Source organism: Myxine glutinosa, chromosome 1 (assembly GCF_964187855.1).
Source record: "Myxine glutinosa chromosome 1, kmMyxGlut1.1, whole genome shotgun sequence".
Lineage (NCBI taxonomy): Eukaryota > Metazoa > Chordata > Myxini > Myxiniformes > Myxinidae > Myxine > Myxine glutinosa.
This window is the reverse complement of record NC_136261.1, coordinates 391,060,972-391,079,437: the sequence shown is the minus strand read 5'-3', so window position 1 is coordinate 391,079,437 and position 18,466 is coordinate 391,060,972. Positions and strand designations below refer to the sequence as shown.

General features: G+C 46.6%; 2 protein-coding genes across 3 annotated transcripts in view; one reads left to right on the top strand and one right to left on the bottom strand.

Moving 5' to 3' along the window:
• Positions 1–18,466, top strand: part of LOC144889570 (uncharacterized) — a 434,610-nt gene that overhangs the window by 116,050 nt on the left and 300,094 nt on the right. The window lies entirely within an intron of this gene.
• The window catches only part of LOC137416504 (synapsin-2), a 360,597-nt gene continuing 356,490 nt past the window's right edge, over positions 14,360–18,466 (bottom strand). For both annotated transcript variants that reach the window (XM_078770286.1, XM_078770287.1), the window contains exon 14: positions 14,360–16,762. In XM_078770286.1, the coding sequence (XP_078626412.1) occupies positions 16,624–16,762 (139 nt within the window). In that variant the 3' untranslated portion in view covers positions 14,360–16,623. The remainder of the gene's footprint in view (positions 16,763–18,466) is intronic.

The following is an 18,466-nucleotide window of genomic DNA, read 5'->3' as shown; positions in this document are numbered from 1 at the left end:
TAGCTGCGCCAGAAAGTACTTCTTCCCCCAGCCGACCCCCACTGAACCCTGAAGGCGGTGGTAATAACTGACCGATTAGAAGAAGAAGATTCGTGATACTGCAGTACCTACTATATAGTATTTGCTGAGGCGTTGTATTGATTTGTACAAACGGGCGCACAGCGCCGCCGTTTATTTATTACGTACACGGCACACTCTCCTGGTCGGATTGAAGTGTAATAATTTGTGTTTATGGATTTATTGATCCATGTTGGACCCGCGAGGCCCGTCGGGCGGGAACAGAGCGCGTGGCGTCGAGAGCGCAGTGTGTGAGCGGTCGCGCCCCCCGAGGCGCCGTCATGGCGCCATATATCACCCAGGGCGATACGAGGCGGCTTTGTATTCCCGGGTAATCGCCAAGAGGCCGGATTTCGTGCTCCGCAAGGGCTTGTTTGCGGGACACCCTGACCTGCTCTGGCGAATTCCAGGAGCACAGAATATGCGCTTGTGCTTTGGATGTTGGGCGTTCCTTTATCACCTCTTATTGCCATGTTTGAGCCAGAAGTTTACAACATGCCCGAGGGGAGGTGAATATTGCGATAGGACCCCATTCCCCCTTTCCTTGCACATCCTTCCCCTTAACACGAAGTGAACAAATTCCGTCGGGCTTTATTAAAGGGAAAGTTATATGTATTAGGCATGCAATATGGCGGAAATATACCTCTCCCCCTATCCCTAGTATGTTCCACATGTGCCTCACATCCATGGCCCTCTACCCCCCCCCCCCCCGTCCCCCACCCCCCTCACCATATATTCCGCATGTACACGTTTCCCCGCCACCCCCTGCCATATATATTATATGTGCTTATCCCCCCTTGCCACATGTTCCACATGTGCCCCCCCCCCCCCCTTGCCATATGTTCCACCTGTGCTCCTGCCTGCCATATGTTCCACATGCTCTTCCTTGCCATATGTTCCACATGCTCTCCCTTGCCATATGTTCCACCTGTGCTCCTGCCTGCCATATGTTCCACATGCTCTCCCTTGCCATATGTTCCACATGCTCTCCCTTGCCATATGTTCCACATGCTCTCCCTTGCCATATGCTCCACATGCTCTCCCTTGCCATATGTTCCACATGCTCTCCCTTGCCATATGTTCCACATGCTCTCCCTTGCCATATGTTCCACATGCTCTCCCTTGTCATATGTTCCACATGCTCTCCCTTGTCATATGTTCCACATGTGCTCCCCCCTGCCATATGTACAACTTGTGCCCCCTGGCCATATGTTCCACCTGTGCTCCTGCCTGCCACATGTTCCACATGCTCTCCCTTGTCATACGTCCACACGTCTCTCCCTCCCTTCCCCTTCCATATGTACTATGTATGCCCCCTTGCCATATGCTGCAACTGTGCTTCCGGCTGTCATATGTTCGGCATGTTCCCCATTGCCATATGCAATACATGTGCCCCCCCCCCCCCTGTCGGTTGTTGTTTTATTTATATCTTCCAGGTATTCTGTCTATTTTTTCTTCTTTTTGTCTCCCTCGCTCTCATCCTGGTGCAGTGGAGGAGCTTCTGCGAGAGGGAACAGATTCGGTGTGAACAAGCTGGATGTCAGGTGTGAACAAGCTTGATGTCTGGTGTGGCCAAGATAGATGTCCGGTGTGAACAAGCTTGATGTCCTGTGTGAACAAGCTGGATATCTGGTGTGAACAAGCTGGATATCTGGTGTGAACAAGCTGGATATCTGGTGTGGACAAGCTTGATGTCCTGTGTGAACAAGCTGGATATCTGGTGTGAACAAGCTGGATATCTGGTGTGAACAAGCTTGATGTCCGGTGTGAACAAGCTTGATGTCCTGTGTGAACAAGTTGGATGTCCGGTGTGAACAAGTTGGATGTCCGGTGTGAACAAGTTGGATGTCCGGTGTGAACAAGCTGGATGTCCGGTGTGAACAAGTTGGATGTCCGGTGTGAACAAGCTGGATGTCCAGTGTGAACAAGCTGGATGTCTGGTGTGAACAAGCTGGATGTCTGGTGTGAACAAGCTGGATGTCAGGTGTGAACAAGCTTGATGTCTGGTGTGGACAAGATAGATGTCCGGTGTGAACAAGCTGGATATCTGGTGTGAACAAGCTGGATATCTGGTGTGGACAAGCTTGATGTCCGGTGTGAACAAGCTTGATGTCCTGTGTGAACAAGCTGGATATCTGGTGTGAACAAGCTGGATATCTGGTGTGGACAAGCTTGATGTCCTGTGTGAACAAGCTGGATATCTGGTGTGAACAAGCTGGATATCTGGTGTGGACAAGCTTGATGTCCTGTGTGAACAAGCTGGATATCTGGTGTGAACAAGCTGGATATCTGGTGTGAACAAGCTTGATGTTCGGTGTGAACAAGCTTGATGTCCTGTGTGAACAAGTTGGATGTCCGGTGTGAACAAGTTGGATGTCCGGTGTGAACAAGTTGGATGTCCGGTGTGAACAAGTTGGATGTCCGGTGTGAACAAGCTGGATATCTGGTGTGAACAAGCTGGATGTCTGGTGTGAACAAGCTGGATGTCTGGTGTGAACAAGCTGGATGTCAGGTGTGAACAAGCTTGATGTCTGGTGTGGACAAGATAGATGTCCGGTGTGAACAAGCTGGATGTCAGGTGTGAACAAGCTTGATGTCTGGTGTGGACAAGATAGATGTCCGGTGTGAACAAGCTTGATGTCCTGTGTGAACAAGCTGGATATCTGGTGTGAACAAGCTGGATATCTGGTGTGGACAAGCTTGATGTCCTGTGTGAACAAGCTGGATATCTGGTGTGAACAAGCTGGATATCTGGTGTGAACAAGCTTGATGTTCGGTGTGAACAAGCTTGATGTCCTGTGTGAACAAGTTGGATGTCCGGTGTGAACAAGTTGGATGTCCGGTGTGAACAAGTTGGATGTCCGGTGTGAACAAGCTGGATGTCCGGTGTGAACAAGTTGGATATCCGGTGTGAACAAGCTGGATGTCCAGTGTGAACAAGCTGGATGTCTGGTGTGAACAAGCTGGATGTCTGGTGTGAACAAGCTGGATGTCAGGTGTGAACAAGCTTGATGTCTGGTGTGGACAAGATAGATGTCCGGTGTGAACAAGCTGAATATCTGGTGTGAACAAGCTGGATATCTGGTGTGGACAAGCTTGATGTCCGGTGTGAACAAGCTTGATGTCCTGTGTGAACAAGCTGGATATCTGGTGTGAACAAGCTGGATATCTGGTGTGGACAAGCTTGATGTCCGCTGTGAACAAGCTGGATGTTCATTTTTTTGATTCTTTCCCTCATTTTTTTTGAGGGTCTGAATTTTTTTTTGTCTTTTTGCATTCCATGTAAAATATGTAGCTGGAAGGGTCTGAAAAGAAATCAAAGCAAGTGAGGGCGCAACGGAATGTCTTTGGCCAGCTTGTCTTGCTTTCCCGAAAATGAATTATGGAAAAGGTGCTGCTCTACCCGCCGGGATATTTTTTTATCGGTCATTTGCTACTGCCGACGTATCCCCTACGAAGACGGACATTGTCTGGGAGGGTCACGACGACCTAGTGAAGAAAGCATGAATTGCGTCGTTGATGGTAGTTGGACAAATGGACCAACCTGCTCCACGCACCAGTTGTTACCCTCGCCAGAGGAGAGGTTATTACCTCCGCCACCAAAGGTGGATGGAGGTTATGTTTTCACCCCTGTCTGTCTGTTTGTCCGTTTGTCTGTCTGTCCGTTTGTGAACAAACCATTGGGAGATAGGGCCAAAACGATACATAGCAGGATATCTCAAAACGTTGTTGACGGATTTGGACGAAACTTGGTGGACCAGTTGGGTGTCTGACAAGGACGATTCGATTCGATTTTGGTGAAGATCTGAATATGGATTCGGATATGAGAATTATTTATTTTTTAAATTGATTCTTCACCATTGGGAGATAGGGCCAAAACCAACATATAACAGGATATCTCAATAAGTTATAGACGGATTTGGACGAAACTTTGTGGACAGATTGTGTGTGACAAGGAAGAATGGATTCAATTTTGGTAAAGATCCGGCTCCGGATCCAGCAACGATAATTTTTAAAGTGATTCTTAAAAATTGGGAGATAGGGCCAAAAAACGATACATAGCAGGATATCTCAAAAAGTTGTGGACGGATGATTTTGATTAAATGTGATTCTGTATTGTGATTTTCTGGTCTACTCTGGGATACAAAACGTAACCTGTTCACATGGTGGAGGTATGCTCTCTACTGATTGCATTTGAGTCCGTTTGTCTGTTTGTCTGTCTGTTTGTCCGCAAACACTAAATATGATTTTCTCTGCAACCGTTGGTCTGATTGACAGGAAATTTTCATCATAGATGCAACTTCAACTGTATAATTTTCAAATGATAATTATTACGTTGTTGGTCACGTGGTATGCCGCCATCTTGGAAAAACCGAAAAATATTTCCCCTCTATATCTCCAAAAACACTGCATGGAAAAAATGGAGACATGGCTCATTGTAAAGAACTCTCCATGTGGAATAACATATGTTAATGATGATGTCATAGGTTCCTCCATTATGACGTCATAATTCGACAAGTACAAAACTTCGTCCGATCAAGATGAAATTTCTTCAGCATCATCTCGGGATAAATTGGTGGAGAAAAAAAAGGATGACGTCATCGGTCATGTGGTTTGGCCGCCATATTTGTTTTAACACAAAAGCCTTAAAAACCAATAAAAATACGTCCTGGCAGGGTCTGCAATCTCTGATTGCTATTTCTTGTTGTTTTTGCGACTAATATTTACCTGTCCCAGTCTATTTAAGGTAAGTACGCCAAGGTACACCCAAAGTACACTTGACCAAAGGACTACCAACAAAGATCCTACGTGAGTGGAAGACCCTTTTTGTCCTATCAGAATAATTATTAAGTAGCATTTGCTGATGCTTCTCCTTGAAGAATGAAAAAAGGACAATCGTTGTGGCTTACTCATGGACCCTTATGTATTAAATAATAACTTGCATGACGTCACTTCCGTATGCGGATCTATTGCTTTCTGGACTGCCATATGTTGTTGAGCCGCCACTTTCCTTCATTCATATATTGATGGAGTGCTGCTCTCCCCTCTGGGCTGACGCACCTGCCTCACATCTTGCTCAGCTTGACGCTGTGGAAACCAAGGCCCCCAAGATCATTGGGATCTTCTGTGATGAAGCTGAGTCTATGGGCCTATCACTTCACCATTGCAGACAGGTCGTGGTCTCTTTGTCTTCTACCACCTTTCTTGTCTTGCACCCATTGCTCTTTCCATGCTTTGTCCCCCCTCCCCACCCTCCAGGTGTCTGCAGGGTACACACGGTCCACCATCAATCCCCTTCTGATTAAACTACCTAAATCCAGGACACTGCTCATCTCTGTTCATTTGTTCCTCTTTTTTCCCCCACCCGTGGAACCAACTTCCACATTCTCTTCAATCTCATTATTCCCTTGAAGTCTTCAAGACAACTCTTCGTCATCATCTCAGATCATCTCCAACCCAAAATCATGATATTTCCTAACCATGCTGTTGATGTCCCCCCTCTCGAATGTTCCTTTTGTTCGATTGCATCCTGATCTGTCCAGTGTTCCAGCTTTTCCACAAGCCTTGACTCTGTAAACCCCCAATAAAGGAGAAAAAAGAAAGAAAAGAAGACACAAGCAGTGAGTTTCCCTCTCTGCCTTCTCCCTGTCTAGAGAAAGTTCCTGGGAGAGATATGCGTGCATGTGTTTAAGGTCAGACAGTAGTGGAAACATAAGAAGGGTACCCAACACAAAAGGAAGTTGCTACTTGAATGAGCGACCTTGCATTGTCTGCATATAGCTTCTCATTCACAGCAGGTGTCCACCACTCGTTCCATCACCACACACTGATGTTTTCAATTTACCGTTGAAGTTTACTCAACAGGGCATCAAACATCGTTTGGAGTGGGCAACAAAAGATGCCAAGTACATGTACAGAGGGTCATTGCAGAAGTTGTGGCGCATCTGGCACTGCCTGCGATACTTTCATATTTTCTGTGTGGCACAACCAGTGAATTTGTTCGCCATGGACCACCCTTACCTGTGAAGCCTGGAGCACAGTATATAATTCATTTACACCTTTTGTTTTAGTACTGGGAAGCTCACCTGATGTTGCAGATCGTGTGTTTGAGAGGCTGCATCATTTCAAATACCTTGGGACTCCGCTATTCGCAGGGGTCATGTTCCTGGAAAATTCCACGAATTGCGAAACCGCGAATTGGGGGGCATTGGTTCAATGCAAAAAGGGGGAATTGGTTCACTAATGGCGAAAATATATGAATAGAGAGGAACAAACCGTGAATGGCAAAGCAAAATCCGCATATAGTGAAGCAAATCCTGAGAATGCCGATGATCATCCGTGAAGGTCGATGAAAGTCCCGGAAATGGCGAGGCAAAACCCACGAATGTCGGCGATAATTCTGTAAATGGCGAAGCAAATGTCGGCGATAATTCTGCAAATGGCGAGGCAAATCCCGCAAATGTCGATGATAATCCCACAAATGGCGAGGCAAATCACGCGAATGTCGGCGATAATCCTGCAAATGGCGAGGCAAATCGCGCGAATGTCGGCGATAATCCCGCAAATGGCGAGGCAAATCCCGCGAATGTCGGTGATACTCCCGCAATTGGCGAGACAAATCCCGTGAATGTCGGCGATAATCCTGCAAATGACGAGGCAAATCCCGCGAATGTCGGCGATAATCCTGCAAATGGCGAGGCAAATCCCGCGAATGTCGGCGATAATCCTGCAAATGGTGAGGCAAATTCTGCTAATGTCGGCGATACTCCCGCAGTTGGTGAGGCAAATTCTGCGAATGTCGGCGATATTCCCGCAATTGGCAAGGCAAATCCCGCGAATGTCAGCGATAATCCCACAAATGACAAGGCAAATCCTGCGAATGTCAGCGACAATCCCGCAAATGGCGAAGCAAATCCCCCAAATGTCAGCGATAATCCCACAAATGGTGAGGCAAATCCTGTGAATGTCGCGATAATCCGCAATTGGCGAGGCAAATCCCACGAATGTCAGCGATAATACTGCAAATGGTGAGGCAAATCCCGTGTATGTCGGCGATAATCCCGCAAATAGCGTGGCAAATCCCGAGAATGTCAGTGATAATTCCGCAAATAGCGAGGCAAATCCCGCGAATGTCAGCGATAATCCTGCAAATGGCGAGGCAAATCGCGCGAATGTCGGCGATAATCCCGCAAATGGGGAGACAAATCCCGCGAATGTCGGCGATACTCCCGCAATTGGTGAGACAAATCCCGTGAATGTCGGCGATAATCCTGCAAATGACGAGGCAAATCCCGCGAATGTCGGCGATAATCCTGCAAATGGCGAGGCAAATCCCGTGAATGTCGGCGATAATCCTGCAAATGGTGAGGCAAATTCTGCTAATGTCGGCGATACTCCCGCAGTTGGTGAGGCAAATTCTGCGAATGTCGGCGATATTCCCGCAATTGGCAAGGCAAATCCCGCGAATGTCAGCGATAATCCCGCAAATGACAAGGCAAATCCCGCGAATGTCAGCGACAATCCCGCAAATGGCGAAGCAAATCCCCCAAATGTCAGCGATAATCCCACAAATGGTGAGGCAAATCCTGTGAATGTCGCGATAATCCCGCAATTGGCGAGGCAAATCCTGCGAATGTCAGCGATAATACTGCAAATGGTGAGGCAAATCCCGTGTATGTCGGCGATAATCCCGCAAATAGCGTTGCAAATCCCGAGAATGTCAGTGATAATTCCGCAAATAGCGAGGCAAATCCCGCGAATGTCGGCGATAATCCTGCAAATGGCGAGGCAAATCCCGCGAATGTTGGCGATAATCCCACAAATGGCAAGGCAAATCCCGCAAATGTCGGTGATAATCCCACAAATGGCGAGGCAAATCCCATGAATGTCGGCGATAATCCTTCAAATGGCGAGGCAAATCCCGCGAATGTTGGCGATAATCCTGCAAATGGCGAGGCAAATCCCACGAATGTCGGCGATAATCCCACAAATGGTGAGGCAAATCGCGCGAATGTCGGCGATAATCCTGCAAATGGCGAGGCAAATCGCACGAATGTCGGCGATACTCCCGCAATTGGCGAGACAAATCCCGCGAATGTCGGCGATAATCCTGCAAATGACGAGGCAAATCCCGCGAATGTCGGCGATAATCCTGCAAATGGCGAGGCAAATCCCGCGAATGTCGGCGATAATCCTGCAAATGGTGAGGCAAATTCTGCTAATGTCGGCGATACTCCCGCAGTTGGTGAGGCAAATTCTTCGAATGTCGGCGATATTCCCGCAATTGGCAAGGCAAATCCCACGAATGTCAGCGATAATCCCGCAAATGGCAAGGCAAATCCCACGAATGTCAGCGACAATCCCGCAAATGGCGAAGCAAATCCCGCAAATGTCAGCGATAATCCCACAAATGTTGAGGCAAATCCTGTGAATGTCGCGATAATCCCGCAATTGGTGAGGCAAATCCCGCCAATGTCAGCAATAATACTGCAAATGGTGAGGCAAATCCCGTGAATGTCGGCGATAATCCCGCAAATAGCGTGGCAAATCCCGAGAATGTCAGTGATAATTCCGCAAATAGCGAGGCAAATCCCGAGAATGTTGGCGATAATCCCACAAATGGCAAGGCAAATCCCGCGAATGTCGGCGATAATTCCGCAAATGGCGAGGCAAATCCCGCGAATGTCAGCGATAATCCCGCAAATGGCGAGGCAAATCCCGCTAAAGTCAATGATAATCCAGAAGGTCAATGAAAATGTGGAGCACACGGTAGGGAATGTATAAGCAGGTCATGCTTGCAGCTTGTGGAAGTTTTTTTTTTCGTATGCCCAGCTGCTTTGGGCATGGCTGGTGAAAGATGGATTTTTATTAGTGTGTCAAGATAGCGCTTTTTTGTGTGCCCCCGAAAACCCGCGATTTCGCGGGACACGACCGCGAATAAGAAAAGACCCTCGAATTTGTGGGCACTTTTCCGCGAATAGAGAAACAGGTTGCATTTTAGCAACTGTGAATGGCGGAACCGTGAATAGCGGTGTCCGACTGTATATATATACCGACGGTGTCCGACTGTATATATATATATATATATATATATATATATATATATATATATATATATATATATATATATATATACATATATGTATATATATATATATATATATATATATATATATATATATATATATACATGCACACAAAATCTCTTAGCGGGAATTCCCATGGTGTGGAATGAAGTGTGAGGCATATCCTATCAGTGGGGAAGCCCTTTTGAAGGCAAATATACTTAAAAAAATTTAACTAAAAGTTTTTTCGGTGTGTGAAGTTATTGTGTGCAACTTTGGTTGTTTCTCGGTGTTTATCTTTCATAAATTGATCGTCTGTTTGCCGTGTCGCGAGCAAGGCCTTTGCCGCGTCGCGAACGATTTGAAATCGAAGTTAAGTGATTGTTCCCATTTCGTTAAAACTGTATTTATTTATGGTGTTGTACGTATATTGTGTCCCGACGAAGATTTTTCGGTGCAAATCTTTCATACCTGTATTGAAAATCGTGTTAATTCGTGTCGTGTCTTGAGGCCTTGTACAGTGTGCACTGTACAACCTTGAGGCTTTGTTTTTCTCAGCGGTCCGTCGTTTGTGATCCAATAACTTTCGTTCTCTGTATTCCCAGTCTTTTCACCCATAGCCTACTTCCTTGTGTAAATCTCAACTAAAAAAAAAACAAACAAAAAAAAACAAAAACATTTCCTTCTCTGTTCTCATTCGTTTATTCATTCTTATTCGTTCGTTCGTTCTTCGACCACGTGTTTCTCCCCCATTTCCCCAGATAGTTTTCACTCATTAACCTTCAATGTTTACACTTTCCCCTCAAGTTATGTATTCCGTCATATTTTATAACACCTTTTTCTTCTTCTTCTTTAAAAGGCTGCTTTCGACTTGCTCACCAAATCAATTCATCCCAAAAAAAATATCCATCTCCTATAGTGCCTTTTTTCTACATTCCCTAAACTCTCCTGCACTCCATCCTCCATCCAGCGTCCTTAAACGTATTTTTAACTCGAAGGTCACAAGAAACTCATTTTGCAATAAATGTTCGTTTCCCATAAATCGTACACTTTCAAAAATCCAATCTCACCCCTCCCCTCCAAATCTTCCCCATAACCCCTCCCCTCCAAATCTTCCCCATCACCCCTCCCCTCCAAATCTTCCCCATCACCCATCCCTTTCAAATCTCCCCCCTTGCCCCCTCCCTCCTAAACTACCCCCTCACCCCTCCCCGCCAAGACGCTCCCTCGCCCCTCCCCTCCTAGACTCCTGCCTCACCCCTCCCCTCCAAATCTCCCCCATATCCCATCTCTTTCAAATCCCTCCCCTTGTCCCTTCCCTCCCAAACTCCCCCCTCACCCCTCCCCTTCAAATCTCCCCACCCTCATTGCTTCTCAATTTCCCCCCTCTCACTCCCCCTCCTCAAAGCGTCCTCCCCGCTTCTTCCCCCTTCAAACTCTCACCTCCATCTCCCCCAACCTTCTGCCTCGCTCTTTCCCCTCCTCAAATAACACCTCATTGTGGCTCACCCAATCACCATCAAACCTTTTGTCCGCCCCATCCTTCCCTTTCTCCGAGCTATTCTGAAATCTCTGACACACCTTCAACAGCTCTCCCTACCTCTTCCACCTCTTCCACATCTTACCCTACCCCTCCTCCCCCCTGTTCTGTATCTGATGCTCCCCCTTCCTCTTCATTAACGGTATGGACCTCAAACATCCGGGGCCTTCGTTCAAACTTAACTGATCTCTCCATACAGGTTGCTTCTGTCAAACCAGACGTGATCTGCTTAACAGAAACTTTCCTCCTTTATGATGTCTCTGATTCCATAGTATCTCTCCCGGGCTACTCCCTCCTCCGGTATGATAGACCTGAGCCTCGTCCTGGAGGCGGGGTTGCTATCTTTATCAAAAACTCTCTTCCTCACTCGCCCTGCACTGCACTCTCTCCACCTCACCCCCAGGAATCCCTCTGGCTACGGCTTCCCCTTCGCTCCCACCTCTTGTTCATATGTGTGTTGTACCGTCCACCAAACAGTGATGACTCCATCTACATCTCGCTGTCTGATGATATGGACCAACTTCTATCTACTCATCCCAACTCTCTCTTCCTCATATGTGGTGATTTCAACTGTCATCATGCCAGTTGGCTGGGTGTGGGTACCTCTCTCACCAGCCATGGCTCCTCAGCAAAGGACTTCTGCGACTCACTGGGACTGACACAATCTGTCAATTTCCCGACCCGGATCTCAGTCAACGGAACATCTTCTCTTCTGGACTTGGTTATGACTAACTTCCCTGAAAATGTCTGCTGCTCTTCTTCTGCTCCGATCGGATCATCTGATCATGTCCTTGTTAAAGTGGACATCTCTCTGACCATCCTCAGGGAGCCTGCTCAGCGTCGACGAGTTTGGCATTTCACTCAGGCCAACTGGCACGGTCTTCAAGCAGCAATCAATCATCTGGACTGGTCTCCCATCTCTACCACCTCTGACATCAACTCATCCTGGGAATTCTTCCAAAGTAAATTGCTCTCTCTCATGCACAGATTTATCCCATCTCGTCTTCAGTTGTCATACCCTTCCTCCCGTCCATGGTACACGGAATCTTGTGGTGAGGCTGTTGCCCAGAAACAACTTGCCTTCGTCTCCTGGAAAGCAAATCCAACGGAAGGAAATCTCATTTCCTTTCACAAAGCCCGAAACAAGTGTGTGTCCACCCTCAGGGGAGCCAGGAAACAATATCTCTCCGTTCTCAAGACCGAACTCTCTTATCTGTCTCCCTCTTCCAAATCCTGGTGGCGTCTGGTCAAATCCGTTTCTGGTGTTTGTTCCCCCTCCATCCCCTCCCTTACCTCAAACGGCTACACAGCTGACTCCACACGTGAAAAAGCTGAATGCCTCAACTCTGTGTTTGCCTCTAAATCTTGTGTCCCAAACCCATCCCTCTCTGTACCCACCATACCCAGTCGTACCCTGCTGCTCCTGGACTCCGTGTCCTTTCCTCCTGACAAGGTGGAAAAGTTTCTGTCAACCCTCGACTCTGATTCTGCAACTGGACCCGACGGCATCAGCCCACGGGTCCTAAAATCCTGCTCTGCTGCTCTATCTCACCCTCTCTCTGTTCTCTTCACCCTCTCTTTTGCTCAAGGTCAACTGCCATCTGCTTGGAAATCAGCCAACATCACCGCTTTGCACAAAAAAGGTGCAAAAACAGATCCTAGCAACTACAGACCAATCAGCCTTCTCCCAATTATCAGCAAAGTCATGGAATCCATCATTGCTTCGGATATGAAATCTTTCCTCTTCTCCAATGGCTTGATCTCTGATCATCAATTTGGTTTCAGACCAGGTCACTCTACTCTGGACATGCTGCTTCTGCTGTCTCAACAATGGATGGAGGTCCTCAATGCCAAACAGGAAATTAGAGCTGTCTCCCTCGACATATCACGTGCCTTCGACACGGTCTGGCACCCCACTCTGCTCACCAAACTCTCCTCCTTTGGTATCCATGGAAATCTCCACGCATGGCTGGCGGACTTCCTCTCTAGTCGCCGTCAACGTGTGGCCCTGAATGGGTTTCTCTCATCTCCTCTTCCTGTTCAGGCTGGAGTTCCCCAAGGCAGTGTTCTGGGCCCCGTGCTTTTTCTGGTCTTCATCAATGATCTCTCTGACTCTCTAGAAAATCCTCTCTATCTCTTTGCTGATGACTCCACTCTCTGCCGCTCCATTCCTCTTCCCTCAGATCGGCAGTCTGCTGCCTCCTCACTCTCTGAAGACCTGGACAAAATCACAGACTGGTCAAACAAGTGGAACATGTCTTTCAATCCTGACAAATCTCACACTCTTACTATGTCTCTCCGAAAAGATCGACTGGACAACCCTCCCATCTACTTTCTCAACAATCCTCTCCAAGAAGTTCTGTCGCTCAAGATTTTGGGTCTCACTATCTGCCATGATCTTTCTTGGGAAAACCACATTTCCAAGCTGGCCTCCAAAGCCAGTCGCCGACTGGGCATCCTCCGTCGTGCGAAGTCCTTCCTCGGCACACCTGAGCTCCTCACCACATACAAGGCTTTCATCCGCAGCTCAATGGAATACTGTTCTCCCCTATGGGCCGGTGCTCCTGCCTCACACCTAGCTCGGCTTCACGCTGTTGAAACCAAAGCTTTCAGAATTATTGGAATCTCCCGCGATGAAGCTATCTCTGAGGGCCTTTCACTCACTCACCGCAGGCAGGTAGGTGGTCTTTCTGTCTTCTACCGACTCCTCTCCGGCCTTGCACCCCCAGCTCTCTCTGTGCTCTGTCCCCCAAATATTCCTACAGGTCGCACAAGATCTGCCAGCAACCCTCTGATGGTTAAACTGCCGAAATCTCGGCTCTCTGCTCACCTTCACTCTTTCATTCCTCTTTTCTCCCGCCTCTGGAACAAACTCCCTCACTCCCTTCAATCCCACTCCTCCCTCCAGGTCTTTAAAACAGCTGTTCACCACCATCTCTTATCTTCCCCCATCCAAAACCTTGATCTTTTCTACCCCCGCTAATTCACCCCAGATCCACCTTGTTTGAAATTCCAACTTCTTTCCTGGAAGTCCTGGCAGTGTCCATATGTTTTATACCTCTCCCACCGCCCCCTTCCCATGCCCCCCCCTCCCCCAAAGCCCTCGCCCTCTCTCAGATCTCTCGATGTCTCCATGTCTCTCGGTCCCTGCTCTCAAATGTTGTGTTTGTGTCCTTCCCCCTCTCTCCCCATCTTGTCTACCGCTCCCGATGTTATATGTTTTATGTGTCGGTTTGTCTTTCTGTGTGATTAATGTTCGCTCTTTCACGAGCCTCGATCTTGTATACAAAAAAAAAAAAAAAAAAAAAAAAATTGAAGCAATTCACATGCACCTTCTTTTTTTTCACTCTGAAAAATTGAGGCTCATGGAAGAGCGACGTGACATGGGGTATGAACTGACAGTGGGGTGGATGATGAGGAGATGGAGGACGAGGAGGTAGTGGAAACAAAAACCCCTGCAACTTGCAAGCATTTCAAGAGGGTTGGGTTAGGAAGGTTAATGGGGGGTAATAACGATCGTGGTTAGAGATGGGGAATCTCTTGGATTGTTTCCTTCACTTATTTTGTTTAAAGAAAGAAAAACATAATATAAAGAGTGCTACCTATACTGACGTCATAAAGCGAAGAAAGATATAATTCCCCTGGCATGAGTGAAAGGGATCAAACATTGAAGGGTAGACGAAGTAGCACGTGCACAACAACTATCAAATTTATTTCCAATTTTTCCAATGGAACAAACAAATTATTACAGTAAAACGACGAGACAAACGGACGGGCTCAGGCAGATCGGTGAACGCACGTGGCCGACGGAGGCTGCGCCGGTGCAGACGCGGTGACGTCACACGAGGCCTCCTCGCGGGTGTGGGTGGGGGTTGGTTTCGTCGGAACGTGCAGATGTGCATCTTGTCTTTCTCTATTAGTATTAGCATGCAGAAATGTGGACAAAATTGCCGTGGAGGAATCGAAGGAGCATGTACGAGTGGAAACACCTGAAACCGCGCAGACATTCGTGAGAAAAGCGAAAATATACACAACATGCGCCACTTTGGATGAACCCCATAAATCAGTGTGAAAAGGAAAGTCTCCAACTTCACTATAACAGCATAAGAACATCAACAGAACATGCACACGGGTTCGAGCGACTCTTCTTCATACGGAGACGCTCTTCAAAAACACTTGGACCCTAATCTGCCGACTTGGACCCTAAACCAGGAAAAGGTTCAATAGGTTCGGCTGTTTTGTCCGATTTGAACCTTCTGTTAGGCTGGTACGATAATATGCGCTAGGATTTGGTCCGAAGAACACAGAGAAACAAACGTAATGACCAAAAACGACCGCGTCCGTAACGACGGCTTCTAGAACAACATGGCGTCGATGACGTCACAAACAATGCTTTTTTACGGCTCTTTACCATACTGAGGTTGCAGGATGTTTGGTCGTTCCTTGTATGTCTTGAGAGGTGTAATTGCGAAGTGAAAAACTCCATTTCGTTCAGGAAACTCTTACTTTGGAGTTGTGGTCGTCACATTACGACTCCGTATTATATGGGGCGGCTATTTTTACCTCCGCCACCTTATGTTTTCAGCCCTGTCTGTTTGTTTGTGAACAAGATACCTCAAAACGTTGTGGACGGATTCGGAAGAAATTTTACAGAGAGGTTGGGTGTTTGACAAGAACTGATTAGATTTTGGTGAAGATCCAGATCCGGCTACTGGAATTTTAAAGTGATTCTTCACCATTGAGAGATAGGGCTAAAACCGATACATAGCACGATATCTCAAAAAGGTTATGGACGGATTTGGACCAAACTTGGTGGACAGGTTGGGTGTGTGACAAGACCGAATCAATTCGATTTTGGTGAAAATCTGAATATGGATTTGGATATGAGAATTATTTAATTTTTAATGTGATTCTTCACCATTGAGTGATAGGGCTAAAACCGATACGTAGCACGATATCTCAAAAAAGTTATGGACGGATTTGGAGGAAACGTTTTGGACAGGTTATGTGTGTGACAAGGACGAATCGATTCGATGAAGATCTGAATATGGATTCGGATACGAGAATTATTTAATTTTTGAAGTGATTCTTTGCCATTGAGAGATCGGGTGAAAAGCGATATACAATATGATATTTAAAAAAGTTATGGACGAGTTAGTACCGATTGCCCTTCTAGTTTCGCCATGCGATCCATCTATTTTGAGTACTACCATACTCCATGATATGGGGGCACAAAACTTCGCAAGCTCGTTCAGGTGATGATGTAACGTTACCTTTTGATGCACCTTAAAATCCATGAAGACTGCAGGCTTTGTTGAGGATGCGTCATGTGGTGGTTCTATATGGATCTGCATCGTCACATACTGTTTGAAAGGTTCAACTAAACATTACCTAAGCATTAGTGGAATCCCACTCTGTCGTCAATTAATCGCGAAAGCACCAGGACCACCCAATGCCCAAGATGGGCTCTCATCCTTTTTCGGACACTTTTTTGGGGTAATTGGGACACGGGGTCCATTTTTGGGACGTCGCCTTATCAGTGCCAGCACATCAGAACTTACAACTTTATGGCATTGCACTGACATTTTACATACTACAGCAGTTTCGGCACTTCATTACCACTGGTCAAGAATAGCTGTGGGCCCAAGACCGGATAGGGTTGCCCTTTATACTCTGGGTCGAAAAGGTAAAAACAAGTACAATGAAGAACAATCGTAAGAAACAGTTCGAACACCCCGCACTCCCTCCCTTGTGTTTTGTGAGTCTGTGTACAGTGTTTGAGCGAAAACATTTAAGGTATTTGGCAAGTGCAGATCCTAAACATTCCAAAATTGCCAATTCATTAACTCAAAGAAAAGAAAAAAAACACCGGGGTGGATGAACTATGGCTTTAAACACGAATAAGAGCTTGACCGGCGCAGCTGGACCACACGATGGAGAAGAAGGAAAAGCTGAATGTTCTCATTCTGAGAAGAGGTTGGCGAAAGACATCCGTAGACTGCGAATTGACTCTGCTTTCGTCTCCTCTGGTGTGCTCACTTGACCGATACCGGCTCCGCTCTCCCGGGTGCTCAAGGTTGAGGTCAACGACTGTGATTTGCTGGAAATTGGATAAGACAGAATACAAGTAAGATTGGGGAGGTGGTGAGAGCGTGTTGGAATGGGGGGTGTGAGGAGGAGGTGTTGCTCTTTATAAATTGTCCTTTTTCTGGTAGATCTAACTTTACGAACTGGATGACAATGCTAAACTTAAAAAAAACCCAAAATGTGAAAGCTAATTTTTTTCGGGAAAGTACATGTTAATGCTAAGCTTAGGAAACTCCATGCTTAAACTTTTAAACTTTTAAAAGTCACGTGAGAACTTTACTTTCAATGACTGCACTTTTATAAGTCCAAGTAGTTAGGCAGTTAAGAGGAAGCATCGTTCATTTTTTCAGGAAAGCACCAAATTTGGCACAGATGTAGTATGGACCTATACAATTGTTTTCCTGAGGGGCGCCCAAAAATTCAGAAAACTCAAAAAATCCAAAAAAATGTCCTGGATGCCGCGAAAAAGGGGAGAAAACGGGTATTGATTCGAACTGTAGATTCTGATATTGTGGTCTTGGCAATAGCACACTACTTTACCTACCAGTCACACGGTGTGGAGGAACTCTGGATTGCCATTGGCACTGGTAAAAGCTACCACTACCTTGCCATCCATAAAATTGCCACCGGCCTTGGCCACAGGAAGTCCGAGTCTTTGCCATTATTTCATGCCTTCACTGGCTGCGCCACAGTGTCATTTTTTGCCCAAATTGGGAAAAAGGCAGCCTGGAAGGCTTGGGAGGCATACCCCAGCATCACGCAGACCTTTCATGCTCTCGCTTATGGGCCATCTGTGGACGCTATTACTATGGAACTACAGAGCATAGAAAGATATGTTGCCATCCTCTATGACCGGATTACCGAGATAAAGACAGTGAATGACATGCGCTGACACTTGTTCACGAAGAAGGCAAGAACAATTATTGATCACATTCCCCCAACAGCAGACGCCTTCGAACAACACCTAAAACGTGCATGTTTTCAGGCTGGACATGTATGGAGTCAGGCACTTGTGCCCTACCCAGAACTTCCATCACCAGCTGATTGGGGCTGGATGAAAACAGGGACTTCTTGGACACCAATTTGGACCACAATACCACTGATACAGGAGGCATGTTCAGAGCTTACAAGCTGCCATTGTAAGTCGGCCTGTAAAGGCAACTGTAAATGCTCCAGGGCAAATCTGCCCTGCACATCACTGTGTGACTGCGAAGGACAGTGCTTGTAGTACTACGCGTCTGTGCGAGAGCCTCCACCTTTCAAGTGCCCACAATATTTTAAGTTAAAACTGCAACTGTGTGTAACTTTGATTAATTAATACCATTCCATTGTTATCAGAGACCAATAAAACAATGTGTATCACTTGGAATTGAAATTTTACCTAAAATACTATGAGAGATTCAAGGAAAATGGAAACACCATGGCGGCCATCTTGAAATTAAAGATGATGGATGCCAATCTTTATGCAATTGATCCCATTGGATTCAGAGACCATTAAAACATGGGGTAAGACACTGGAACTGTGGTGTTATCGCTCATAGTATAGAAGTTATTGAGGGAAATAGGTCACAGAGGGCGGTCATGTTGAAATTCAATATGGCGGCCACCAGGGGTTCTGAATTTTTGGGCGCCCCTCAGGAAAACAATTGTATAGGTCCATACTACATCTGTGCCAAATTTGGTGCTTTCCTGAAAAAATGAACGATACGCCCTATTT